The sequence below is a fragment of the Sander vitreus genome, chromosome 11 (genome assembly GCF_031162955.1).
Source record: "Sander vitreus isolate 19-12246 chromosome 11, sanVit1, whole genome shotgun sequence".
NCBI classification, from domain to species: domain Eukaryota; kingdom Metazoa; phylum Chordata; class Actinopteri; order Perciformes; family Percidae; genus Sander; species Sander vitreus.
The window spans coordinates 10977460-11004131 of record NC_135865.1 but is presented as its reverse complement, the minus strand read 5'-3'; the positions used below and the strand labels follow the sequence as shown (position 1 = coordinate 11004131).

At 40.6% G+C, this 26672-nt stretch overlaps 1 protein-coding gene across 1 annotated transcript in view; it reads left to right on the top strand.

Annotated features, from left to right (window-relative positions):
* The first annotated feature begins 485 nt into the window (after positions 1 to 485).
* The window catches only part of epha6 (eph receptor A6), a 181026-nt gene continuing 154839 nt past the window's right edge, over positions 486 to 26672 (top strand). Inside the window, exons 1-2 of the mRNA XM_078261608.1 lie at positions 486 to 564; positions 16621 to 16685. Coding sequence (XP_078117734.1) covers positions 486 to 564; positions 16621 to 16685 — 144 coding nt within the window. The remainder of the gene's footprint in view (positions 565 to 16620; positions 16686 to 26672) is intronic.

The window sequence follows — 26672 nt, the reverse complement described above, 5'->3', positions numbered from 1 at the left end:
CTCTGTTCACTCTGTTCATCTCGCTGCTGCGGCGGACCGGAGACAGGGAGCTGGCACATTGCTGTGCCAACAGGATTTCTAAAGTCTGTCACGACACTGTGCGCTACGGAGACGCACTTGAAAAGGACATTTAATGTAGCGTATCTTTAAAACAAGGCAAAATCGGCGACCGAAGTCCATGAAATCTGCAAAGTTGTTAGAGCTAGGTGTTTCTCATCTGTCCAAATATTTTGATTTCACTTTAGATATTTTCGCCACTTTATCCAAAACCTCCCCGTTCCGCACCATCGCCGCTGCTGCCTCCAGGTAAGGGATGGATCTCCTTTTGTTCCGTCACCCGGCCGTTCTCTTCAACCGGTACCGAATGTAAGGACCATTGGATCGGTGCTTGTGGAGAATCCAGCCGCTCTTTTCTCTGACCAAGTTACCTCTCGGCTAGAAGTAGGCTACCTCGTATAAAGCCGGTGATAAATGTTGCAGCAGACATGAGTTTTGGAAACAGATTTTTCCTTGTTTCACTCTTTCTTGGAATTGTCGTCACTCGCTTCAGCCACTGCAACCAAGGTGAGTCTAATGATTCACTCTTAAAATACCGGAACTTCTCATCTTAAATACTGACAATGCATTTACTCTTGCAATGCTTTTCCACTTAATTCCACCCTCATTCACTAAGAACCACGAAAGTAGCCTAACAGACAGACTTCACAAAAGTATTGTCAAACCAAAAAACTGATAACACCAAACCGAGAATTAAGGTCCTGCACTAACTGACATTAATGCATGTGTGCAAATTTTTTTTTTTATGTGTTTGCCTTTGTCTGGAGCATTCCTCTTTCTTTTATTTATTAAATAAAATATAAAATATATTACTCTCAATAATCTAAAAAAGTGTTGTTTGCACATAAATACGCTATGACAGAATTCAGATTAAGATTTCAAGTGTATTAATTACCAGTAGAGTTCAATGGTTTGCCTCAGCTCAGTTTTTACCCAAACACTGGATCAAATAATAAATTGAAACACAGTTTTTATGGAAATCAGCTGCTGATGTGACAACCCTGAGGCTGCTTTAATTACACATTCAGCATTACACACACACACACACACACACACACACACACACACACACACACATGGTAGAAAATAGAGCAGATACATTAAGTGGGTGACAGAGTGAGAATTTTCAGTGTGTGAGTGCAAACTCACATATTTTGTGCCGTGGGTGTTGCAGGACATTTTAGACACAAAGCAAAAGATTCTGAGCTGCCAAAGATTAATTTATTTGGTGAGTGTGTACATCTGCAGGTGTACACGTCTGCACTTTATGTTGAGTGGGCTCTCAAATGCACATGACCACACATCTGCATGTGCCATGGGTACGGTGTGTCTGTGTCATTGTATATACAGGGCATTGCCTTCAGTTCACAGTGTGTGTGTGCGTGCGTGTGTGTGTGTGTGCGTGTGCATGTGCATGTGCGTGTGTTTGTTCCTCTGTAGCTCCATGTGCACACACGCGGCATCAGTGAGGTTTAAAATAGTCTCATTGATTGTGCGGGACACAGCGGGATCTGCCCCCCAGGTTATATTTTATTGTTCTCTCAGTTCAATAAGAGCAATGCTACTCCCTGTTCTTCTAGACAGCTGCTACATAACAGCCTCACTCTGTGTTTTTCTCTGCCACAGATTGAATGATTGAACTGATGCCTGCTTTCTATTGTACTTTAGTCTTTCATATTGACTGGTCTGGGACCTCAGTGCCACAATAGCAGTCGTTGTCTACCACAGAGCGGCGCAACTCAGAATGGAAACATTGATAATAACTCAGATGACAAAGGAAAGTGCCTCGTTAGGTGCTCAGGGATAAATGACTCTCACCTTACTATCACACTTGTTTCTCAATGGAGCCTATTTCTTTTGACTTTGCCAAAAATAATTTCAGGTTCCTTCTGTGTATGGTGGCTTGTTGAGGACAATTCAATGTTGGGTTTACATGGTTACTAAGGTAACTAAATTGTGCAGGGGCATGAATTGTCTGCAAGTGTCTGTCTTAACTTTTGCACCCAATTCATGTTGAGATCCAGAGATCATGACCATGAAAAAGAAAAAAACTAGTAAACACATTGTTTTTCTCGCTCAGCTACAGTATACACTGTAGGGTGGGGACAAAACTCAACATTACACAGAGATGTTTTAGTGTAGTTTGATGCATGTGAACTCTGAACACAGACCTCAAAAGATTGGGGGATTTCTTTTTGGGGCATTTGAGGCCTTTACTTTCATAGGACAGATGAAGACATGCAATGGGAGAGAGGGGGAATGACGTACAGCAAATGGCCGCAGGTCGGAGCCTAACCCACGGCCACCGCATCGAGGAGTGAACCTCTACATATTTGCGCTTGCGCTACCAACTGAGCTAACACAACGCCACAAAAGCTTGGGGATTTCACAGAGAAAATTGGGTGAGATGTCAGCTGTTAGGAGATAAATAATAAAAACCAATCACTTTTTGCTTCTCGGCTGTGTGCCTCCTCTCACAGCAACACATCAGATAATCCCTCACATCAACCCAACTGGGATTGCAGACAGTTATTAACAAAGCTCTACTCACTCACTGCCAAGTTTGAACAAGCCCGTTTTCCCATCAATAGATCTCGTTCCGTAATATTTACTTGTATTAATCTTTTTTCCCCATTTTGCTCCCCTGTGAAGTCGGCAGCAGGTTACATTAATTATAATGAACTTGAGCCCTTGTTGAATTTCCCCGAGCAGAAGATTGCTTACACCCAGTAAATCAGGAGACAATGCCTTTATTCCACACTTCTAACATTGTTCAGATTGTTTTTTTCCTGACTGAGATTTAGGCATGAAAAATCAAGAAAGCAATCCATCCATGGGAAATATATGAGTCAGATCAAAGCACCACATTAATGTCATTTTTGTTGGTCAAATGCATCTCACTGAGACACTGCTGGGTCTTTGAAAGTTTGAACCTAGTCAGCAACACATACAGTAGAAGGAAATTGTCGGTCGGGCTGTATACATTTACAGATCGCAAGACTCAAAAGGATCTGGCTATGAAATTATCATGAAAATAGTGCAGCTTTTCCCATTGATTTATTTGGATGGTCGAGCTTTTGGTCTCACTGGCACCACCCTCAGAGCAATAAGATCACCATTACTGCTGTAGATGTAGGAGATATGCACCAGCAGTGTGCTGTCAGGGAAAATCAGCCACAAAAATGTTAACTCTGCACCTTTGACCTGCAAGCCACAGTGTGTGCTTTTGACCATGTGTGGATGTGAATTCTTAATACACAGGAGCGACATTATATATTTTCACAATCAGTTTAATTATGTATGCATTGGGGTTTATTCGGAAAACACTACATCAAAAAAACACAATGCAAATCCTATTTTTAACATTGATAGATTCATCAGATTTGTCTTCCATATATGTACACAGTTATGCACGTACTGGTAAGCTAAGTTAGGGCTGTACAAGTTATCTCAGTCACTACTTTAAGTGGAGCACATGCTGCTGCATGTAATAAAAAGTCTTTCCACGAAGGTCCTCTAGAGAGATTGAGATGACTCCAGGCTGGAGACTGTTAGTCAGGGCTCAGCTTCTTTAGAGGCAATCCTGTATTAAGATAATGATTGTTGAGTTGTTCTGTATGTGAGCTGTATGGCCACCTGGTGAGTGAGATCCACTTCATACTTTACACTTGAGGTAAATAATTCCTATCAAAGTCATGAAGAGTGAAGCAAATATGCCTCAGTGAAAGCTGTTTTATTTTGGAATGTCATGTATATGAATTAGCTTTGGTATTAAATGGACCATGCTGGTAGTGTTGCATATCTTAGCCAATTTACTACACATGTTATGTGCTTACTTACATATGCAGTATATTTTATGCAAAACATACATTAGGTTACAGACTGATATTACTACTATCAAAGGATTCTGCCTGAAACAAATGAGGCCGGAAATATACTTGCTTTTTACCGGCTGGGTCGGGAACAGAATTGTTAACATACTTGCGTATGTGCTACGCGTGTTACTGGAGGACTCCACTAGAGGGCTCACCAATGATCTCAGACTATTTAGAACTTCCGGAGCATTGTCACTGTGCAGCAGCAATGACACACCGTACAAATACGGGCTGCCGATCCGTACCGGAAACCACATTTGTTCTACCCATGTGTGAAAATGGTTGATGTTAGGCATTGACCATAAATGGTTTCGGACAGGATAGCCCATTGGTCAGGGGATAGAACCTGAACAAACAGGGTTTCCGGTACGGATCGGGTAGTGACAGGGCTTTTAACTTGTCTTCAAAACTCTCTGCTATTGTTGGCGATTACGTGTCTACTGACCCCTGACCCTATCACATCACCATACTGCCCCTACCCTTCATGTGCGTATTGCATCTTGCAGACATATTCGTAGTTCAAAGCAAGTATATGGACCCTACACACCCTGGGTACACCCACACAGGTGTTTTCACTTGCCTAATTTGACAGACTGTGAGGACGTGCATACACTGAGCCTGATTAACATGTCCCGAATTCTCTTCTTAGCTTTGTTACACCTTCTCAACATAGCTCCCTCCACCCAGCTTAAACCTGAGCAGAGGTCAAGTAAGTGAAAACTTCTGTATAGGTGTGCAGGGCCTTTAAGTCATTCAATGCAACAACAATGATATTTGCAGTTTGGGAAAACATAATAAAAATACAATTTATATGTTAAAGACAGGGAGTTGCTCATTGTTGTGTATTTACTGTACTAAAACAATGGCATTCTGCATAGAAGGAAATCACAATACAAACATGCTTTGAAATGGTGTAATGTTATGGGAATATTGTGAAGTATCTGCAAGCATTTTAGTAAATGAGACATGTGCAAAACATATTTAAATAGTACGTGTATTTGTTGTATGCAAATATTAAATGTTATATTACTCATGAGTAATAAACTCCATGAGTATACTGTATATAGGGTGATTTAAAGCTTATCTCATAGAACACTGCTGTTGCACTCTGTGAGAACTTTTAGCTGCACCCTAATCAGCGTTATCACTGCAGGTGTTTTGTCTTTGAAAGCTTATTGAAAACACCTGTTGTGACACTACTGATTGAGAAGTGGGCAACATGCTTATACTCGACGTTGCAGCAGCAGTACTTGACCTGTGTTGAATGGCTGATTGACATGTTATTGGCATGAATTCCCTTTACTAATCTCTTATTTAAAAACCCTTAATAGCCTTTATCCGATCTGATCAACCACACTCAAATATTTGCTTTGCTGTCATTTATTATGTTGTTGATGGTTTGATCTTGGTGGAGTGTGGTGACGTGTTGAAGATCTTGTCATGCTTGTCAGGTTGCCTCTGCTATGGATAGTTTTCCATTTCACAGCATATCATCCCCTCTGTTAAGAGCCCAGCACTTTGTTTACACCACTAAATGGCAGTATGCAATCCTCACCAAAATCAATTTTCTCTGTTCATCAAATACTGTTGTTTGTCTTTTAACAAGACTTGCTGTTTACTGGAATGGGTATGTCGGGAGCTTGCAAATTAAAAATGTTTATTTCTTGCTTTGCTTTTTGAACCACAATGGTCTAAGAAATAAAGCAATTCTACTGAATACAAAAAATGTTACATTCATTTTTCACTACAACTGAAACCAGTGTGCTGCTATAAGCAATTGCATATAATGTACCTAATTAGCCACAGTGATGAATGTTTTAAGAGCCATACTTGGTTCTTAATTCATGCCGTTTTTTATATTTCAACAAATCAGACAGTTCTTTAATACAGAACAGCCCTATTCAAATCAACTACCTTATAGTTGCCTGTAAAACCATGTCTGTGTTCTTCATATTTATGTAGAATTATAGTTTGCTCTTCTTATGTAAAATATGTGGCTCTGGTAGATATTTGCGAATGGTCATGCTGTGCAAACACCGCCTCTTTTATGTGAACGCACGCGTCGCTGGATTGGGAAACCCTGGGTTGATTGAACTCAGTGGCGGTTCAACATTAAATTACACCCTGGGCGAGGACCCCCCACAACAACAACATTTGACAACAAATGACATGAAAAGACTAAAGCTGTCTCTTAATACTTTCCAACATTCGTAAGCCCATTTATTTCTACTGAAAACGTCAATCTTCAACATGCGTATAGGATGTGTGTTGGCGGCCTGGGGGTTAAAGAATCAATTTTACATTTTTCAAGTCAATCTTAAAACAATTTGTAGTAAATTAATACACCTTGTCTTACGTATTTACAAGCACTGTAGCTACCTGTAGTATGTACAGTATATGACCTGTGTACTACTAGCTAATCATTCCTAACAACATGCTGCTCATTGACGTGTTTTTGGAGAAAGAAGATCAGGCTGTGGTTTGGGTCTTTAATGGGATTTATTGATAAAAAAATACAGACTATCACCAGCCTTAACCTTTAATCGATTAGTAGTTTTTTAAAGACAGAAAATACAAATTACTTTGTTGCTGCATTATGACATCACAATCACTATGTTTGACTTCAATATCCCTAAAAGCATGTTTTGGGTGTATTTCAATATGGGGGTAATACTCAGGTGTCCACTTGTATATAAATTATGTGAAAATGTACCCCAGCACATATAGTAATGCTATGTGATGTCCAAAACTAGACACATCTGAGAGTAACTTTTTTCATGTAAAATGTGAATATTTTAATGGATATTCCAAATATATGTATGTATATATATAATATGTGTGGAGCTAATTCTCTGCATTGGTAGGACACACACACACACACACACACACACACGCACATGCACACACACATGTGCACACGCACACACACACACACACACACACACACACACACACACACACACACACACACAAACACACACACACACGCATCCCGTGCATGCTGTCGCTCCTCCTTGTGAATCCTAAATAGTGCGCCGAGCCGCAGAGCTGGATGGCATTGGAGGGTGTCCGGTGCCAGACTGGAGCATAGACCACTATAAGAGCTGTTAGCACGGATACAACTGCCCACTGGCCTGGGAGTGCACCATCCCTTTATCACTATTAAATCACTGTTCTTTATGATCAACGTTTCATTCCTTTGAAGACATTTGGCAGAGCAGCATTGTCTTTTTTTACCAAGTTGGATTGCTTTGAACTTCTACTATCTAGCATACTTTTAGTTCTCAACACAGAGTCTGTTTCAGCCCCCCTCTCCTTTCCCCTTCCGCCAATTTGCCAATTCCCCACACAGTGAAATTATAGGGTTTTTTTTTGTTTTTTTTAAGTGCTTGTGCCGCCCCCCATGTGTCATAAAAAAATGCCACCCCAGACGGCTGCCCGCTTCACCCGTGCCAAAAACCGCTACTGATTGAACTAATTGTTAACCACCATCATGACACAGCTTATGCGCGGTTGTTAGGTTAGGTGAAGCCGGGTAACTGAAATAAATCCAGGGCATGTTGAACTTGATTCGTAATACAGGCCTCAGGTATCACTGTTGTCTGAATACTCAAACTGTTCCCAGTTCTAATTGACATAAAGTAACACTGGATGAGACTGCCTTTTGGTCTTTTGTTAGGGCTGTAGTTATTTTGAGGTGTTTGTGTGGTCTGCAATGGCTGTAGGCCAGACAGGAGATGTCATCATTCTACTGGAGCTCCGTGTATTTATGAGTTAGCCAGCTCATGTTCTATTTATATCTAACCAGTGGAAGTCCCAAAGGAGCCTGAGCTCCAGGCAGGGTCTGTGGGTGCCTTGCTGAAAGATAACTCTATGGAGGGATAGAGAGAGAGAGAGAAACAGAGAGAGAGAGAGGATGATGGTTATGTACACGCAGGCAGTTATGGCGTACACTGCTCGGTAGACATTCACCCAAACGAGAATACACACACACACACACACAGTGAAGTAAAAGTGCTCACACATTAAAATTTTAATGTAAATGTGCACAGTAACACACATATACACATTACTGTTGTTATCTGGAAACCCTGTAGATACATTTTGTTTATAAAAAGCATGTATCTGTATGCATAAAGAGTTGTCAGGCAGCACAACAGAGGTGTTAAATTCCAAAGCTGTATTTTGGGCAAATTTAAAGGGGTGATAGAATGGTTGTATAGGGTATTTCACGCTGTTCCTTAAGGTCTCCTAATAGGGTATGTAACATTTGTTGGGCTGAAAATGTCCTGGTTGCAGTTCTATTGGCCCTAATGCTACCCTGTTAAATGGGCCTGGATTGAAATGACAGCTTTTCTGCCTTATATGGTCTGCTCATGAATATTTATATAAGCTGCGCGCTGATTGGTTGAGCGAACCACATACATTGGAGACGAGACAGCAGGTCTCATATTTTACACTGCAACGTTATACATTGTTTGTTTGCTATTTCGTTATTTAATTCACTTCTGAGACTTTTTTATGCGAGAAATCAACTATATAAAGCTCAAATATGGGCTGTTTTACGAAAATGTATGGCTAATTGCAAATTTAGTAAGATGTTTCGGACTTCAGGAGCTCCACACAGTCTGGCAAGAAAGCAGCAGCATGCTGGGTTCCATACCCAGGGCAAAGTCACCGTTTCGGGGTTAGTGGACTACCGGGGTTCGGGGCTCCGCGGAGCTGGCCGGCTGCCAGCTGCTGGCATAACTATCGTATATTTACAGTTAGAATTTCGTCACGGCATGTATATCACAGCAACCCTAAGGTCTTACAAAGCTAACACTTTTGTCCGATTTCAATTTAAGGCATTTTTGTGAATTTCAGAGGTCTCGTTATTTTCAGAGTCAAGCTAGCTCTCATTGATAGAGCTCTCCAGCTCACACGCGGACAAGAGGCATTTATTTCCGCGATCGTTTGTATAAATAACTCAACACACATATCCATTATAAGATTAACTGGAACCTGTGGTAAGAGATTGTGGGCGTAACAAGCTCGCTGACCGCGCTCTCACTCACTCATGGCCATTTAACAGGAAGAGGGGAGCTGCAGGCCCTGGAGCTCTGTCAGGGCAGCGGCGTTTGGTAGTCTAGTAACCCAGAAACAGTGACTTTGCGCAGGTATGGAGCACCGCGTGCTGCCGGCCATGACGGAGCTCCATCTAGCTCACAGCGGGCCGGGGTCTGTGAAGGAGTACAGGTTGGGCGGCGAGGCAGCAACCCAGGCAGCACAGGCCGCTGAATTCTGACACACAGTCGGACAAAATTTGTAATTAGCCATCAATTTTCGTAAAACGGCCCATATTTGACCTCTACATAGTTGATTTCTCATAAATATAAAAGTCTCAGAAGTGAATTTAGCGATAAAATAGCAGATGAACAATGTACATAGGCGGCGCTAGGCTATTTTTAGGGGTGCTGAAGCACCCCTAAAAATCATCTCAGCACCCCTGAAAAATAAAGGCCTTATCATTGTGATTTTGTGAAATCCTTTATTGGTCAAACGTTATTACTTTTGCAAACCTGATTTTAGCGATGGAATAGGATAAATGACAACAGGCTCAGCTCAGTTTAGCCTAAAGTCAACAGCCTGTCTGCGATTCCCTGAACGAGGACGCCTCAGGCTACTGTTCAGTCTGCGCAGATAACTTTGGGGAACAGTCGTCAGAGTATGGCTACTTTCAACCACTGAAAAGGTATGGCTAATGGAGTGAAAATTAAATCTAATCGAATGAACACACCTGTAGCCTACTTAACGTGTGGAACCAATCTGTGATTCCCTGATCACAATGATGGCAATTATATCTGAATTAGCCTAGCTTATTCACCACGGAGTCCAATTTTGTTTGTTTGTCCAACGTTAGACAAAATTGCTAACTGTAGGCAAATGTAGCTTAGGAGTAGCCTACAACGAGTTTTTAAAGTGTGCTATTAATAGCCTGCCGTAACGGCTTGAACACCGCTAAAAATAGCCTAGTGCCGCCGCTGCAGTTACCTCCCTACCAGACACTTTCTTATTTTTTAATCATATATATATATATACTATAAATAAGTCAATGCCAATGAAAAATAAATAATTTGACCTGACGGATCATCAGACTCATTCATATCAGAACTGAAACACTGGAACAACAAACCCTGACTCACAGTCTGTTTCCCCATAGATAGATATACGTTTCTTTTTTTAAAGAAGATAGCCAGGTTCAGGTGAGAAAGTATAAGATAAGCCTTTAAGATTATCCCACAGCACTGAACAGCAACCCCATATTCACATATGTTAAAAACAGGTGAATTTATAACCTTTGGTAGCCTACACATACATTCTCTGTTGATTAGTTGATTACATTTGCCTTCTGGTTGACAGCACAAAGGAGTGAGGAGAATAGAGAGGAAGAAGGGCAGAGAGAGCAAGATGAACAAGGTGAGAAAATGGCTAGGTAGCCTATAAGACATATATATATATATACATATATATATATAGTAGGACTACTGTGTTTTGTTTTCTCTTTTATTTGAAGATTATTTTCTAGTTGATTACAAAATGTTTTGTATGTGATTGTCAGTGATATGACGGAGGGAGGGGGATAGAGGGAGAGAGCAGGATGGAGAGAGAGTGGACAAAGAGAGGGACCTGAAAGAACCAGATGAGAAAGTGGACATATATTGTACGGGCAAAAACACAAATATTTCATTCACATTATATTTACATATGCATTTTATGGAGGACTAGGCTCTTGAGATGTTGTATTTTCCCCATCTGGTTCAGAGGCATTATTAGATTAGATTATTCATCATTTAGCTGTATAACCATATTAGTTTCTATCAATGATGTAAATGAAAAAGTTGAAAAAAAAACATGAATAATCTTGTCTAAGTATATGTTAAGGTTTATTTTACCAGTTCAAGGTATGTGCAGGGGCGTAGCTCAAAATTCTGGGCCCTGTAGAAAGGCATTTTCTATGGACCCCTCCCTGCATCCACAGCTATTCATTCTAGCATATTTTTGGGCCCTCCTCACATGAGGAACTCAGTCCCTTTTTCCCGCCCAGTCTGACGCCCCTGGGTATGTGTGCTGCAATAATCATGCTTTGTAGTTGCCATCTTTTTTTCACAGCAGATGCCTTGAATCTGTTGATAGTCTGTCATAATTGCACATCTCAATCTGTCTATTTCTTTCCCCAAAACTCACCAGAAGTCATGATTTAAGGGTTTAAAAAAAAAGAATCTTACGGGGGCATGCCCCCGGACCCCCTTCCTAGCTTAACTGCTATCAACTTTTCATTAGGGGCTGAGCACCCCCAAAGGTCAGATCCTAAAATCGCCCCTGACAATGTATACAATTTCTGAGATCTGCGCGACCTATTCAGAAGACTACCTGATCTCAGATCAGTGGTGTAGCCTATGTAAATGTTGGGGCGTGACAAAGATAGAGACTAGAGCCAAATAAGGAGGAGCCACCGAGTTGATGTCAACTATTAGCTTCGTTGAGATTTGCCCGTTTTCAGAGGCAGTTTCACATTGTGAGATTTGCAGAGGAAAGGGATGTCAATGGGATTTTGAGGTTCTATGTATGTCCTATTTACCCACCAAACTGTCGTTATTCAACTATGACAAGGTAAAATCGGTTTTGCATTCTATCACCCCTTTAAGCAACTCTGTACTGTCACACTTTAAAATATAGTATGGTGCATTGTATAATTAGAAACAGCTGTTTCAAATAAACACCTCATACAACTTCTCCATCAAGACTATTTTTCTTCTCTTAAAAAGTTCGTAACACAAAGTTTTGACCCAACAGTGCAATGTTCTCTGCTGGATACTTTTCCACGCTGCCTTCTAATGCACATCAGCTGTTCTTCATTTATGGCAAAGTGAAGTGTGAAACTGCTCACTGCAGTGAGCGACACGGCCAATTCTCATTAATTAGGCCATCCTCCAGGGACTGTGCTGCTTTCCTGCCCACAGTTGTCTAATGGTGTCCATTAACACCACTGACATTGCCAGCTAGTCCTCAAGCCTGGTACTGGCACTGACATGGAACTGACCTGGCATTGGTGGGCACATATTAAAATAAGCTAGCAGAACAGAGAAGACAATATTGGAAGAGGAGTATGAAAGGATCAGCAGGAAGCATTCCCTAGCTGTGTTGGACAGGATGGTCAATCAATAGAATTATCTGTTACATTTTCATATAAATCAATGTCAATTTTCTCCAATTTAGCTCTGATTGATATAACACAACAGGATTCATTAAATGCTTTGCGTTTGTTTTTTTAAAGTCTTTAGTAGGAAATATCCAGACTGACCTCATGAAGTGGCGTATGTATGACACACCAATTCGTATACCATTATTGGCGTGTTATCAAGACGCATACTCGTTTTTAGCGTGTTTATCAACGCCATTTGGCCTCTATTGGCTTACATTACCTTGTGATTGCATGTGAATTGACGCCGTAGCGAGTAGTATGAAAGGGCGAAAATCCACATAGGGAGGTTGGTGAGGGTGGCGGATGGTTAAAACACAGGCCTTTCACCCAGGAGAGTAGGGATCGCATCCCACATGTGACTTTGTGTCCTGCGTGTGATGTTTCCTTGCCACGTGTGTTGTTTTCCTAAACCCAACCCCGTTCTTCTTTTCCTAAACCCAACCAGTTCTTCTTTTCCTAAACCCAACCAGTTCTTCTTTTCCTAAACCCAACCTGCATGTGATGTTTCCTAAACCCAACCCCATTCTTCTTTTCCTAATCCCAACCAGTTCTTCTTTTCCTAAACCCAACCCGCATGTGACGTTCCTAAACCCAACCGTAGCCTCGCGATAACACGTAGCCTAGCGATAACATGCCACGTGGCTTTAGAAAGTGCCACGTGGCGTGTATGTTTACACTGTGACGTACAGTTAACAAAATGAACAACGAAAGTGGCGTGTATGGTTAGGTGGTCATGATATCACGTTGAAATATCATCTGGTTTACATGATTTGATTTACTTAATGTTTCAAATTTTTAAGCAGAAGAACAACTGGGTAAGTACCATGAGCAGTGATGTCACTACGGTCGGGCAAAGAGAAGAGCACCACCTTCTTGAACTCAAACTTTTTCAACAAAACATAAAAGGAGTAAAATGTTTTATGTTGGTCCTACTGATAGGCATCCAGCCTCATCCAGCAATTTCAGGGTTCACAGGCAATTGAATCCGCCAGGGTCCCCTCTATAGCATTTTGTGTCCCACCATGATTGCCTAAATGTTGTTTCAGAGGTCGACAATAAATGGAATACAATTCTGAAAATGGATACATTTAAAGCAACTACATATCATTAATAGCAACATTTATCAGCAACCTTAATCAAAACATAGCCTAATGATATTAATCAGAATGCATATCTGTCAAACCTTAGATACAACTAGTAAACTGTCAAATACTATATCAACTCACTCTCTCTTCTTTTTTACTGCTGCAGAGTATGTCTGTCTCTTTCCCTGTGTCCTCCCTTTAGCTCAGAGAATCAGATTTTACCAATCCCCAGCTGTCAGTCATGCACAGTATATGGATTTGTACAGATGGCATTTGAAATCTTAAGGAAAACACATTTCTCTGTCCTTAAAAACCTCACTTATAAGCCAGGTTTCAGGAAGCACACAGCCATTATGTTTAAGAATACTTTCTCTGGCACATTAGGTGTTCCCACTCCAATAACATGACTTCAGTAACTCATTTATTTTACCTCTGCTTGCATATGTCAATGGACTTTTGGTTGGTAAACCAATGAGACCAGAGTGCATAAAAATGTGTGCTTAAGTAGTAAAATAAGGATTTAACATTTAAGTTATATGCCACGTATTTACAGACACTTGACCTAAATTTAACATGAAAACAGTACATTTAATTAAAGCTGCAGTCAATATTCTAAATTAAAAATGGATCAATCATGTACATATGTAATGTGAAAGGGGTCTCTCGAAGTGATGAGCTCACAGATAATTATCCTCCAACTCTGCAGCTCTCAGATCTTCAGAGCGTTTTAGCATGTTTAGGCACATTGTTTTGGTTTTTGTCAACTTTACTATTTCTACTTACTTTCACTGATCTCATCAACCCATTTCCAGCAGGCATCTGTTTTTCAGCTCTAATTAATCTATTTTCCACTACCTGCTTAGCACCAAACAGCAGACAGATACAATTAGCGACTAGCTGGTGAACATAGAGGAGCATTATTTAGCTGCTAAAGAGCCAGATATTTCCCTCAAGAGTTGGTGGAGACCAAAAACAGAGCTACAAAGAGAGTGAATACTGAACTTACATTCATTTGGTGGCCAGAAACACAACATCAAATTAATGTTAATGTGGTTCCATACTGTATGTGTAACAAGGCAACTGTGTGCTAACAAGTTTGCCACAATAACTTAAAAGGTGAAGATATCTCAATGTTAACAGATTGTGCCCCCAGTGGCCAAAAAGTAAATCAGAATCAAGTTAATGCTGCTGTAAGGCATTCTTTATTTGGATATTTTTTTATGGATATAAAATTTACAAGGAATTTCAACAATTCCTGATTTTGAAGTGGAACACCATGAAAAACCTATGTGAGTCCCTGTATCCCACTATGAGAAACACCTGTTTTATTAGAATTGATTATCAGTTGTATAATATTTTACAATATTATCTTCAAAAAGCATATTTGTTTTTATAAGCATAACAAATCATTGTCTGTCTATGAACAGGTTATATTACATGTTTTAGTAGTCTTGAAGGATATTTTGTTCACTTAGCAGTTATTATGTTTGAAGATACTACAGAGCACCCCACCCATACAGAGACACAAAGCCACAGAACAAGGAAGAATTTTCTATTTTTTCTCCGCTGTACAACCACACTGACGCTGCAAGCATCAATCTGTATTTTTTCAGTGGTCCCTTATCCTTTATGGCTTTCTTAACTCTTGGATGTCGTGATACACCCATTTGGCTCGATCCAAAACAGGTGTTACATTGTGTCACTGCAGTGCGTCCAATACAAGCGCTCTGGGAGACGAGTGGAATAGCGGAGGGTTTAGTTGTGTATGACAGCTGCATACTGTACATGCACACACAATGAAAACCTCAGTGAGCAGATGCTTGGACAATCTCTGTCAACCACGCTCCATCAGAGGTGTATTGGCTCATAACTGGGGAACAGACAGTTTCAAAAATGGCCCTTCTTCCTTTATGCTTGCCTTGATCTCGTCAGAGTACATTCACAGTATAAATATCACTTTTCTATAACCTTGACGTAATTCACAAATTATATTACAAAAGCATTGAAACTAATACCTCCTTTGATGTACATTCAGTTATAATAACTAGCTATCCCAGAGCAATGATGTTAATGGAGATTTATTCAGGAAATATTCTCACTGATAGAGATTTGTGTTGGCATAATGAGCCCCCCAAGGACCACTTACAAAGCTTTAAGTGGACATTCATGACTGACTGACACTTAAAACTCAGTCGTTATCCAAGTTGAAGACTACACTATGATTTGTCAGAAATCAGTCTCATTACATAGCATGTGGGATTCAAAGCTCAACCTTTAATATCTAAGTCAGTGGCTGCTCAAGGACAAGTTTAAAGATGAGTTTTGTGGCAAAAGATTTTTGATGACTCATAGCATGTGAGAGAAATGATTGGCTTTTAAACAAGCCTCCTGACTCTAGTGTTGTTTTTCTGCCAGCTGTCACTCTCTCCCTGAATAACCATTGTTTTGTTATACCTACTTCATGATGCACACATTTAGGACATAACTGTATTTTCACACATACTGTGCATTTGGCACATTTGATAAGGTAACTGGATCAGCTCCATGTAATATTTTTGGATTTTGAAAATGCAACAGAATATGTGCCTCCTGTCTATTCCCTAATGTTGCAAGTATAGGTAAAAACTTGTTTAGTGGTGTTATGCTGGCATCACACTGAACTGTTAAATTTAAGGAAGCCGTGTCTGCTCCTTTTCACTGTAAATCACTTGTCGCTGGGAGAGATCCTTCTGAATTATTAAATCTACTGTCTTTGAGAGCAAGACAAATCATTTCCCAGGTTAAAATTGCTTTGTTTTTTAACACTACCTGGAAAGTTAGAGTCAACTGACTATGATATCATGCTGTAGCAAGATTAATTTCACTGTCTAAGTGCAATACAGAAGCTCTAATTTACATACCTAAAAACCATACCGGGATATTGATTAATATTTAGCATAATGAAACACACACAACATTCTCGTGGCATACGAGGAGCTGAGGACAGATGTATCCCTGATTATATCTCTTGAACAGTCATCGGCAGAAGAAGAGCAGGTTGTTGTTAGTGAGATTCAGGTAAAGCTGTGTGGATGGGAGAAAGGGATGGCAGGGGAGGGAATGGACTGTTGACAGTAATCTGACCGCAATCCATCAGTCCCCAAATTGTGTCGCAAGTGGCAAAAATGTTGCTCTCACTGTATACACCGCCATGCTCATAAATATTCATCCGACAAACTAATTTCCATTAATATAAAAAATGTCTAAAGGAACAGGTTTATGACTGATATTTCAATTTGCCGTGTGAAAATAGGACATTTTGTGTGTTGACAGATTGCTAATGGTTGTATTTCCTCTCGCCTCTTTTCACCCATTTCAGTTGTGCTGCTGGATACGACGTCTGTGCTTGGAGAGCTTGGATGGAAGACCTATCCTATAAACGGGGTAAGAAAGGCGAACTTTCTCCCAATTATTCTCTTCGGTCTTACTGTCTAGTGTGCCTTGTTTAAAATGCATGACCATTTCTGCATCAATGCGATCAATTATATTGATTTTAACAGGTCAGAGTGGATAGTAATGATATGTCTCGTATTCACATCCTTGTTTTTGTTCAGACCCCCCTGTCCACATGGGAAATACTGTTACTTGGAGACAGATAATGAGCCAAGGTCTCTAAGGAAGCTTCCCTTATGCTGTCCAATCTGCCCCCATCAATTCATGTCCTGTTTGTGTCCCTTTAGAGCCACAGAAATATTATATTGAGTGGCAGGGTTGGCTCAGTGGGTAGAGCAGGCGCATATATACTGAGAGGCTTATTCCTCTATTCAGAGGTCTAGGGTTTGAATCCAACCTGTGATGATTTCCTGCATGTCTTCCCCCTTTCTCATCTACCTGTCCTGTCAAATTAAAGGTGGAAAAGCCCAAAAAGATAATCTTAAAGAAATATTATATTGACTCTTTAAATGTTAGCCAAAGGGAAGCATATAGAGTGACCATCAGTCCAGCCCATGCTCACAAAGCTAACTGCATACTGCAAAAAACTTAGTGTTCAAGTCTCCATTTTAACTCTGGTTGCCTCTCAGTTACTGATGAAACAATGGCAGCATGCCCTATACCTTTATTATGTATTTTTGGTCAGTCTACTAATAAAAATGCTATTCCCATTTTGTTCTGGCAGTAAGTGCCTCCAGTTTCTCAACAGTATCTTGTCCGGCTGAAAGTCGAAACTTTGGAAACGCCTGCAAGTACCAAACTGAAGGTATCATAATAATGAAATATAGATCTGACAACTAACAATAGCATCCTCAGATCAAAACCTTCAAGTTGCATCGAAACCTCTTCCTCTCTGTGCTGTCAGAATACCTTAGGACCTGATAGAAAATGTCTTTTTGTTATATAAAGTGAGCAACAAAGCCAGCTCAACTTTGTTCACCTCCATTGTGTCGGTTTTGACTCCATACCCATACAGCACAGCCCAATTTAAGATGGAGACTAATTATAAAATATAGGCAGAGGCTGTGCAACTTTGTCCATGCAACTCTGACTATGTTCAGTCCTTGTTTGACCATCTTGAACTCCCCATTTCCCCAGGATGTAAGGCCAACCAATGGTTTATTGAAAGGGAAATGCCTGGGGCTTTAACTATCTTTTATGTAGTGTCAAGTATAAAGTGCTTTGCTTAATGAGGTTACTGCTTGCGGTTGCAATTCCAATCTATGTCATACCTTATTAGTTGTGATCTCTCATGACACAATAGAGTCTGTCAAGGTCGACAAAAAATGTTTAGAATGATTTTTTTCAGTACAGTATTCAAAGTGATCTAATTGATTGCTGTCTGTACAGCCATGCTTACAGTGTGAGCAGACATTGTTAGTAGCATATGCGCCATTATTTTTTATAATAAAATACCATCCAACTTTAGGTTAATAAAATGTTGGTAAGATGTAGCCCATAGATAATCACTGACCCTATGTCAACATCAGACTTCCTGTTTACATCACCCAAAGCATGATGGCTTCTGTAGTGCCTAAACTCTGAACATTAGATCCAAAATAAAAAAAGGAATCAGTGAAAATCAACTTATTTACACAATCAAAAAGCATAGTCCCCGGAACACTGAAATTCTCCTCTGTTATCGCCAATATCTGAATTGAATCTACTTTATTATATTTCATGGTAATACGATAATCAAAATGTCATCATGAGAGAGCATCATAAAAAGAAAATGAAATGCACATAAAAAAAACAGAAGCAGCGACTGATGCCTGTTGTGCTGTTAGGTGACTGCAGGCAGACTGATAGGGAAAGTAACAAGAATGAAGGTTCTAGTAAAAGCTCTTACTCTTGTTGAGGTCGTGTTTAAGAGTCCTAGCAGTAAGTACAACTTTTAGCTTTTTTTTTTTGGAGCTATGCAGTGTTTCCTCCATCCTCTACTATCCTTGTGACTCCTAGTCTCTGTGGATTTTGACTTTAAATGATCCTTTGCTGGAAGATCCCTATGCCCCAGTCTTCTCCGTATCTCTATCTCTCCCTGCAAGGCCCTTGGTGGCCCATATCAGGGTTATGGGGGTGATTACATCATGTAGGTCGTGGTGACAGCCGCCCACAGCGTTAAGGAAGAGGAGAGAGGGAGGCTGCAGCCCCCATGATTAAGCTGTCAGACCTCTTCCATCCTCACTCATCCACTATCCTCCGATTTACCATTAATATTTAAGGCATCGAGGTGAGAGGGCCTGAGGGAAGGTGTGAAGATCTGGGGAGGTAAAACAGTTTAAATCCCACTCACTACCGGGGAGCCAGCAAGAGGAAGTCAATCCCAACCATATTAGACACAGCCTGGTATCAGGCCGATACAGCAGCGCACCATATAGCTGCCTATCAGAGTGGCACACTGGTTCTAGTTCCGGATATAAACTGCTGTCAGTCAGTTCTTCCCAATGCACATCTCAAAATAATTTCATATGCAGTAACTGCTCCAACGTGATTACCTGATGATGAGTTTGCCAGGAATATAGCTGGTCGTATGATATGAATTTGAAGGTGAAGTGGAAATTGGGGTGTATATTTATGGATTAGTTTTTATCAAAAGCCATTAAACAACCCTTGTAAAGAGAGGCAGGTGAGTGGTTTTGTGGAAGAGGAAGGTTAGCCACAAGTACATGGTGGTGGTCTGCCAGCATTACAACACAGGACACTGTGGCATTGTGCATAATCTCAACAACAACAGTTTTGAAGTGTCCTTGAGCAAGACACAGAAACCCTATAGCTGCTTACTCACTGTCAAATATTACAGGTAGAAGGACCAGCCAAATAACCTAAATGTAAAATCTATTTTTAAGAGGACGAAAAGTTGTACTTGCCAAAATCAAGTGAAAAGGCAACTATGTTCTTCTCCAGGGGTTTTCAAAGTCTGACACTATTAGGCCCACCAAACTGTGCACCCCCCGCAAATTAATTGTTAACTTTTTTCATTTGTTTTTGACACAGGGCACAATCTTTCTTGGAACTACAGTTAAACAGGATGAGCAGGAAGTATAATGTTGACATGGAGTCAGTTACAACTTACACATATTTTTAGCATATATTTGTTGACATTGTGACAAATCAGCGCCAGTAAGTGAGATATAGTTGTTTTACTACAACAGCCAAATCGGAAGCACAATGTAATATTTCTTCGGAGCAGGTTAACACACCAAAGGTCAAAGGACTCCTCTTCTCCTTATCTCCTACACTTCCTAGTTAAGCAAAGGCGTCGTTTTAATTCAACACATATAAGGTCCTTCTCACTTCCCTTAAATTGCATCCATGGCTCTTCCACTTGCCTCCCTTCCTCGCTTCCTAGTCCGTCCCACCGAGAGAGACACGAGGAAATCATGGGAGGAGAAAGGACACAACCAAGTGTGTTTTAGAGGGATGAGACGTCCTTTCCTCTGAAGCGTCACATGAAATTGGCAGCTGTATGGGCGGAATTAGCTACGGCTTTCAGCTGCACGGCTACCAGGAAGGCTGCTCTCGTGCATCCTCGCTCATGGCTCCTCGGAGATCCCTTCTCGATGCTCGCTCCTTGTACTCGGGGCAGGAATAAGAACTTTGAGACGGCCTTCACGAAGGAGGGACAGAACAACTTCAGGTTCGGCCGAGGAGCGAGGAGCGAGGAGCTATCAAATAAGGGATGTGAGAAGCAGCCCTAGACTCAGGGCTACATCTTTGCTTCTCTTTGCCTCCTTGTGTTCACCTTTGCATTTGAGAGTAAGTGGATATGGTCAAACTTATCAGTAAGACTTAGCTGTCAGTCTGGGTAGTGTAAGAGTTCATTCACAAAGCTATACTGTGATTATCACAGTTACCTGGGAATAGTTTTCATTAAAGTGAAAATTACAGGGAAAGGCACTTCAATCAATTAATTAATTTTGTTTTGGTCTCTCCCATCGCTAGATTGCGTTTCCCTGTAGGTCCACATCTCAGGCACACTGGAAAGCTGCAAACAGATGTTTACACACTGTAAACACGATCATACGTCTTGGTCATGCCCAGCCTTCAGTGCAAGGTGCCCTTTGATTATTTTATACCTGCTCTGCTTTGGAAGTAAATATACCTGTTTCAATTGGCCCACATGGGGAAACCATACAAGGAGGACTGTTGTTATGTTTGTTAATGACTTTACTGCATGTGGAAATATCCTCAGAGTTAGAAAACACATTTCACCCTTAACGGTTTTACTCATTAGATTTGTGCATATTGAACAGCAGTTGATCTATACCATGTCTTTCAAGGACTTTGAAAACTTTTTTCTTTAGTAGAAGTTAATAATTGCACGTGCTTGAGAACGCCAACAGAAGCTGAAATTTCAGTGGGAAAAATGGTGAGAGATTGTTTTCATGAAGCAAAGATGTCTGTCTCTATTTTTCTCTCCATGTTCTGAAATGCTGAGTAGTGATGAAGAACAGGGCGTCAGAGGGGTGAGTGAGAGAAAGACAGGAGAGAGGAGAAGGAAAAGAGGGTTGATTTGGCGTCTGCATGCAGCCACAATAAACTCCACTCAGAATGGGCAGACACACTGCTGAAATATGCATGAGTCATTTCTCAGTGGTGGGTGTGGGGGGAGAGAGCGGAGCAAAGAAAGGAGCAGTTTATTTATTAAATTACATGAAACAGCTTTAAGGGATTAAGATTGCCTAATGTTGCCTTTTGTTTTCACTCATTGACATCATAATGGCAACTGAGCATAGGAAGGTTGGGCGACAAAGAATGATGGTTGTCCCTCATAAAGGGAGGGAATAATCCTATTTTTATCTATTGTCAGAGATCCCAAGCAGCCAATAAGTCAGATCTACCGGGGGCGTATAAACACAGCGTTATGTAAGCGGGGAGCACAACGCTGGCACATTGGTTTTCTGCTGCCAGAACACTGCTCAGTCAAATATTAGGCTGTGCAACCTTGATAGCTCACAAGGGCTCAGCTCAGAGCAAGACATTTGTCTCAGAGTGTGTGTGTGTGTGTGTGTGTGTGTGTGTGTGTGTGTGTGTGTGTGTGTGTGTGTAGATTATATTTGAGGGAGATTTGTTTTTTTTTAAAAGCAGACAGCTACTGTGTCCTCACTGTTACCTGCAATATAGATGTGATGCAAACGTTTGAATAAAATTGAAATACAACAATAAAAAGAAAGTTTACTGTAAAACAAGTCTGACAGCAGGTTTAGTCTAATGTGTTCCAAAAAGGTAATTTTAAGTGCATTTAACATGTGTCCTGTATTTGTCAGGTGTTGCTAATAGCAGGACTTGATGTGGTGGCCATTCCCATTGAAGGTACTGCAGAGTGTGTCTTACCTTCATTCCTGAATTGTGTGGCTTTGTGGTATATTGTGAATGCCACAAAGCCACACAATGGCTGGAGTAGTTAGTATTTTGTGTTACAAGTTTATAAATGTTTCTAATAATACATTTTTGGAGGAAAAACGTTCATATACTTTCTCTGTAACATCAAGCTCCACTGTTGTTAAAAACTACACCATTCACTCTCCATTGTTCAGGACGCTGCAGCAGTAGAAATAAATTGGATTGACAGGCTGGGGAAGCAAACTATCTTATTGATACAGTTTTGGATGCCAAATCGTTAATGATTTTCCTACTGTAGATTTGACTTCCATCATGCAGCCTCCCACTGTGTTATTGTTTGATGATGCACCATGAGAATACCCAGCTTTTTTATCATTCTCCCAATACAACAAGAGTAAGCTCAGGCAGCCGCTAGTTGACATAAAGTCCTCTGAACAAATCGGTCTGTCAGTTTTGGGAAAAGTTTTCAGAGGATTGCCGTCAGATTCAGGCTTTGACTTTGGGGAGATTGAGGGGGGGGGGAGATGGGGCTGAAGAGAGAGAAAGAAAGAGAGGAAGATCGGAGGCCCATGTTGGGGAGTGATTGGATATAACGAGAGAGCGAAAGATGACTAAAACACCACACACACATTAATGTGCTTACACACTCGCACTCACTCAAAGGCATTTGTACACCCTCTCAAGCCTCTTTACTTTACCCCAATGCTAATCCTTAATCTTTTTATTGCAATATTTAACCACAGTAATTGATTGCAACTATGCAACCTTAGGCTTATCTCAAAGCACTTCCTCCGTCCCTAATGCTATTAGCCCTGAGAGTGAGCTCTGAACAACAGAGAGGAGGAGAGAGAGGGAAATCTGTATGTCAGTGTCCTTCATAGCTCAGATACACTTCTCTAAGGCGTGCTGCTGAGTGATGGCCGGCACGCTGCGAGAACGAAAAAAAAAATAGGAATAATCCAGAATCACTCCACTTCTCCCCACGGAGGCTCTAATATAAAAAAGGTATGATGATTTAGCACACTAGTGTTCGTCTCGGGGACCTCTGCCATAACCGGGCTTAAGCAGTGCCGGGGGATTCCTTAATTGGCTTGTTTCTTGTCAGGGACACACCGAGGCCAATATCTAATGCTCTCCCACTCGGCATCTCGCTGACAGCAGAACATATTCTGACAGCTTTTTGGGCTTACCCTTACCGTGTGAGGAATACAGTGAGGCTGAGTTAGAGAAAGAGAGTGGAAGCAGGGGGGATCGAGGCACTGGATGGATGCAAATGGAAAGAAGAGGAGAGGGAGGGAAGAGTGAGGAGGTTATTAGCGCCTTGCTGAATGCATGAGCTGAATACATGAATACGGGAAGTAGCAGAGAAAATAGAATATGTGGTTGCTGTAAGACTGGCAGAGTTTAGATAGACAGACTTGTGTTTCTTTTGAAGAGTGAAAACCTCTGGAACTCTTTAAAGAACAGTATGTTTCAAATACAAAGTACATTAAGTTTATATTTTTTTACCCTAAAATTAAGAATATTTTATAATACATCAATAAAAAAAATTAGGAGTGGTTCAGTAAAATTTCTTGTAGGGTATAGAAAATCAAAAATGTTTGCAAGCCTACTTTTTGAACTGTTAAATGTTAGGTTTGGATTGTTTTTTGTCTTAATACAATACTCACATGCAATATGTTCATTGGGAGTTGTTCGTCACCTTAATCATTTGACTGTGAAACAACACTTACCTATGTCCAATCTGACTACTGTACGCTGACAGGTCTTCTTCTTCTGTGTAAAAATGTATTCAGAAGCTATATGAGGCTTCATCAATCTGAGTTAGACAAATCTACTGGGTATATTCATCCCGATGCCATGTGTTGGTTTATTGCTCGCGCTGTGTTGTGGCAAGTCAAGTCTTTTTATTTATATAGCCCAATATCACAAATAACAAATTTTCCTCAAAGGGCTTTACAATCTGTACAGCATACTTCATATACACCCTCTGTCCTTTGACCCTCGCTTTGCATGAGGAAAAACTCCCCCCTCCATGCAACTACCAGGACGTATTTCTCCACTGGGGCTCAATGCTGTCCGGGAAACACAAAGAGGGAATTTTGTTCTACAAAGATAGATAGCTTCAGCTAAACTTTAGAACACATTTTGACTGATATTTTAAACATTATTAAGTATACTGGAAATACTTGATTGTGTAAGGTTGTGTTCTGATAGGTGGTTCCGTTTTGGATTTGGTTTACGGTCGCTCAAAAACCTAAAATATTTTTCTTTTTTGTAAAGAGCATTGTACAACAAATACAAGTAGCAGGTTTCTTATGGTGCTGACTTTCGCTGACTGAAATGACAAATAGAGCCGCTGGCATATTATATTAGCAGTATCTAATTGACATTATTGCTGTATAACCCAAAGGCCAAAATTAAACTTGGCTAATGTACTGTCAGCATGCTCTCTGCAAGTTGGTGTCAGCCAAAGATTGTTTGTTAGAGAGACAGGCACCACTTTGTGACACCAATTTTTGATTGTGTTTTTTTGGTGTTTCAACAAGACCAACCAAGTTGTCAGCGGAATTTTAAGCTTTCATACATATTGTATCAATATGTTAAGCGTATGCACCTACTAGATTTGAATCAGGGCCTCCAGTATTTGGAGCAAGTAGCTCATGAAAATCAGATGTTATCAGAAGAGCACTTATTTATTTCTTGCTGTGAGTTATAAGTCCAGTTATAAGTCTGACCGAGATGTGATAGAAATGCCTCTTTCTCTCTCTGTCTCTTCAATTGTCTATTGCCTGTCTACACTTTCTTTTCCTTCTGTTGTTTTCTTCTTTACTCCCTGTGTCTCCTGATTCCCTCCACCCTCCCCTAGTTTGACCACGCTTATCCCATCCCTTCCTCCTCTAATCCTACCTTTGCTGCATATTGACGTCAATGCACTGAAAGGGAAAAAACTAGGTGTGTGTGTGTTAGAGCTGTCAATCTTCCTCTATAATACCATTCGAATTCCATTTGATATTTTTTTTAATATTCAAATAATATTCGAATATTTAATGCTCAATTGAAGCCTGTAAAATAATATGTACTACACTACTCAGGCTTATGCATTGCCGATGGCATTACAAGCATGTAGTTGTTGTTACACGTTCCGTCCACTAGAGGGGCTTTCAACATTAGCTTGGCCTTGAGGGGACCTGCACGCAACTTTGTTTACATTCATTTTCCACCACGAGCACACAGCGACAAACACAAATCAACAGAGAACTCTGGAATGAAACATTATCAACAAGTGTAGTGAAGCGACTCTGTTGTAAAGGCTAACAGTGCTTTGTTAGCACAATGACATCGTGTTAGAAAGCACAGCCGAAACATTTTGTCATAAACTAGCTAGGTAAGTAACAAATGATGCTAACGGCATTAATAACCTAGCCAAAAAGGGCTGTCACTACTATTTTAGTGATTTATAAGCAACCTGTTTCTTGCAGATTGTCACGTTACTGAGAATACAGCTATTAGAAGGTAATATATAAGTAGAAGCTAACTCTGACAGCTGTAGGGCAGCTAATATTACCTTTAGCTGTCTTCATGAAGCTCCCAGCTACGCTAACGTTACTGCAGTTAGAAAACAAGAACGAGCTAACTAATGTTAACATAAGCACTTTGGCTCGGTGGAAATCGATTTTAAAGTCATGTTAAAACTATTTCCCGTCCTTCTTACGTTTTCCAGCCGCAGCCTGTCACTCCCCCGTGTACTAACGTTACTCGGTACGTAATGCTAGCTCCGTAATGTTGTACTAACGTTATCTTAGATCTCACAATGCCTTGTGTTTCTCACTCCCGCTAAGTTATTGTTCATAAGACATGACATGAGTGACACATGAGGGTAGGCCAAGGTGAGAAGAGGGAGATTAGCTAATGGTAGCCAACATATTTATTAAAAAAGTCACATTCGAATAGTAATGTCAGCATTCGAATAGTATTGATTTTTTTACTATTCGAATTATATTCGAATTTCGGCATTTGTTCCAACAGCCCTAGTGTGTGTGTATATGTGTGTGTGTGTGTGTGTGTGTGTGTGTGTGTGTGTGTGTGTGTGTGTGTGTGTGTGTGCGCGTGCGTGCGTGCGTGCGTTTGGTTGAAGATGAGCCGACAAATGCTGGCAGCAAAGGCCGGCTCTAAATGCACAGCCAAAAGGAGACGGACAGAGAGAATGATAAAGGAAGGGAGAGCGAGACAGACAGCAGGACAGGGCTGAAGTTAAAGCCAGGAAACTATTCATTTTTTATAGGTAGTTAGACAAGCAGTTACACAGTTGTACCGGTATTCAAGCAGTCAATCATGCATTAGCACAGACAGGCAGATAATCAGAAGTTATATATTCACAGTAGGACAGCCATTAAAACAGACATTCATATTCAGTCGTATATAATTAAGACAGAAGAAAATGGCTCTTTAGGCTTACGTTTTTGTATCTTAGCAAAGTGCAAGTGTCTTTCTAAGGTTTTTCTGCAGTTCCATGATGAACTGGTGCTTTCATATCAATTAATGGAAACATGTAAAAACTGAATAAACTTCTAACTTCTTCAGTGTTATTTTATT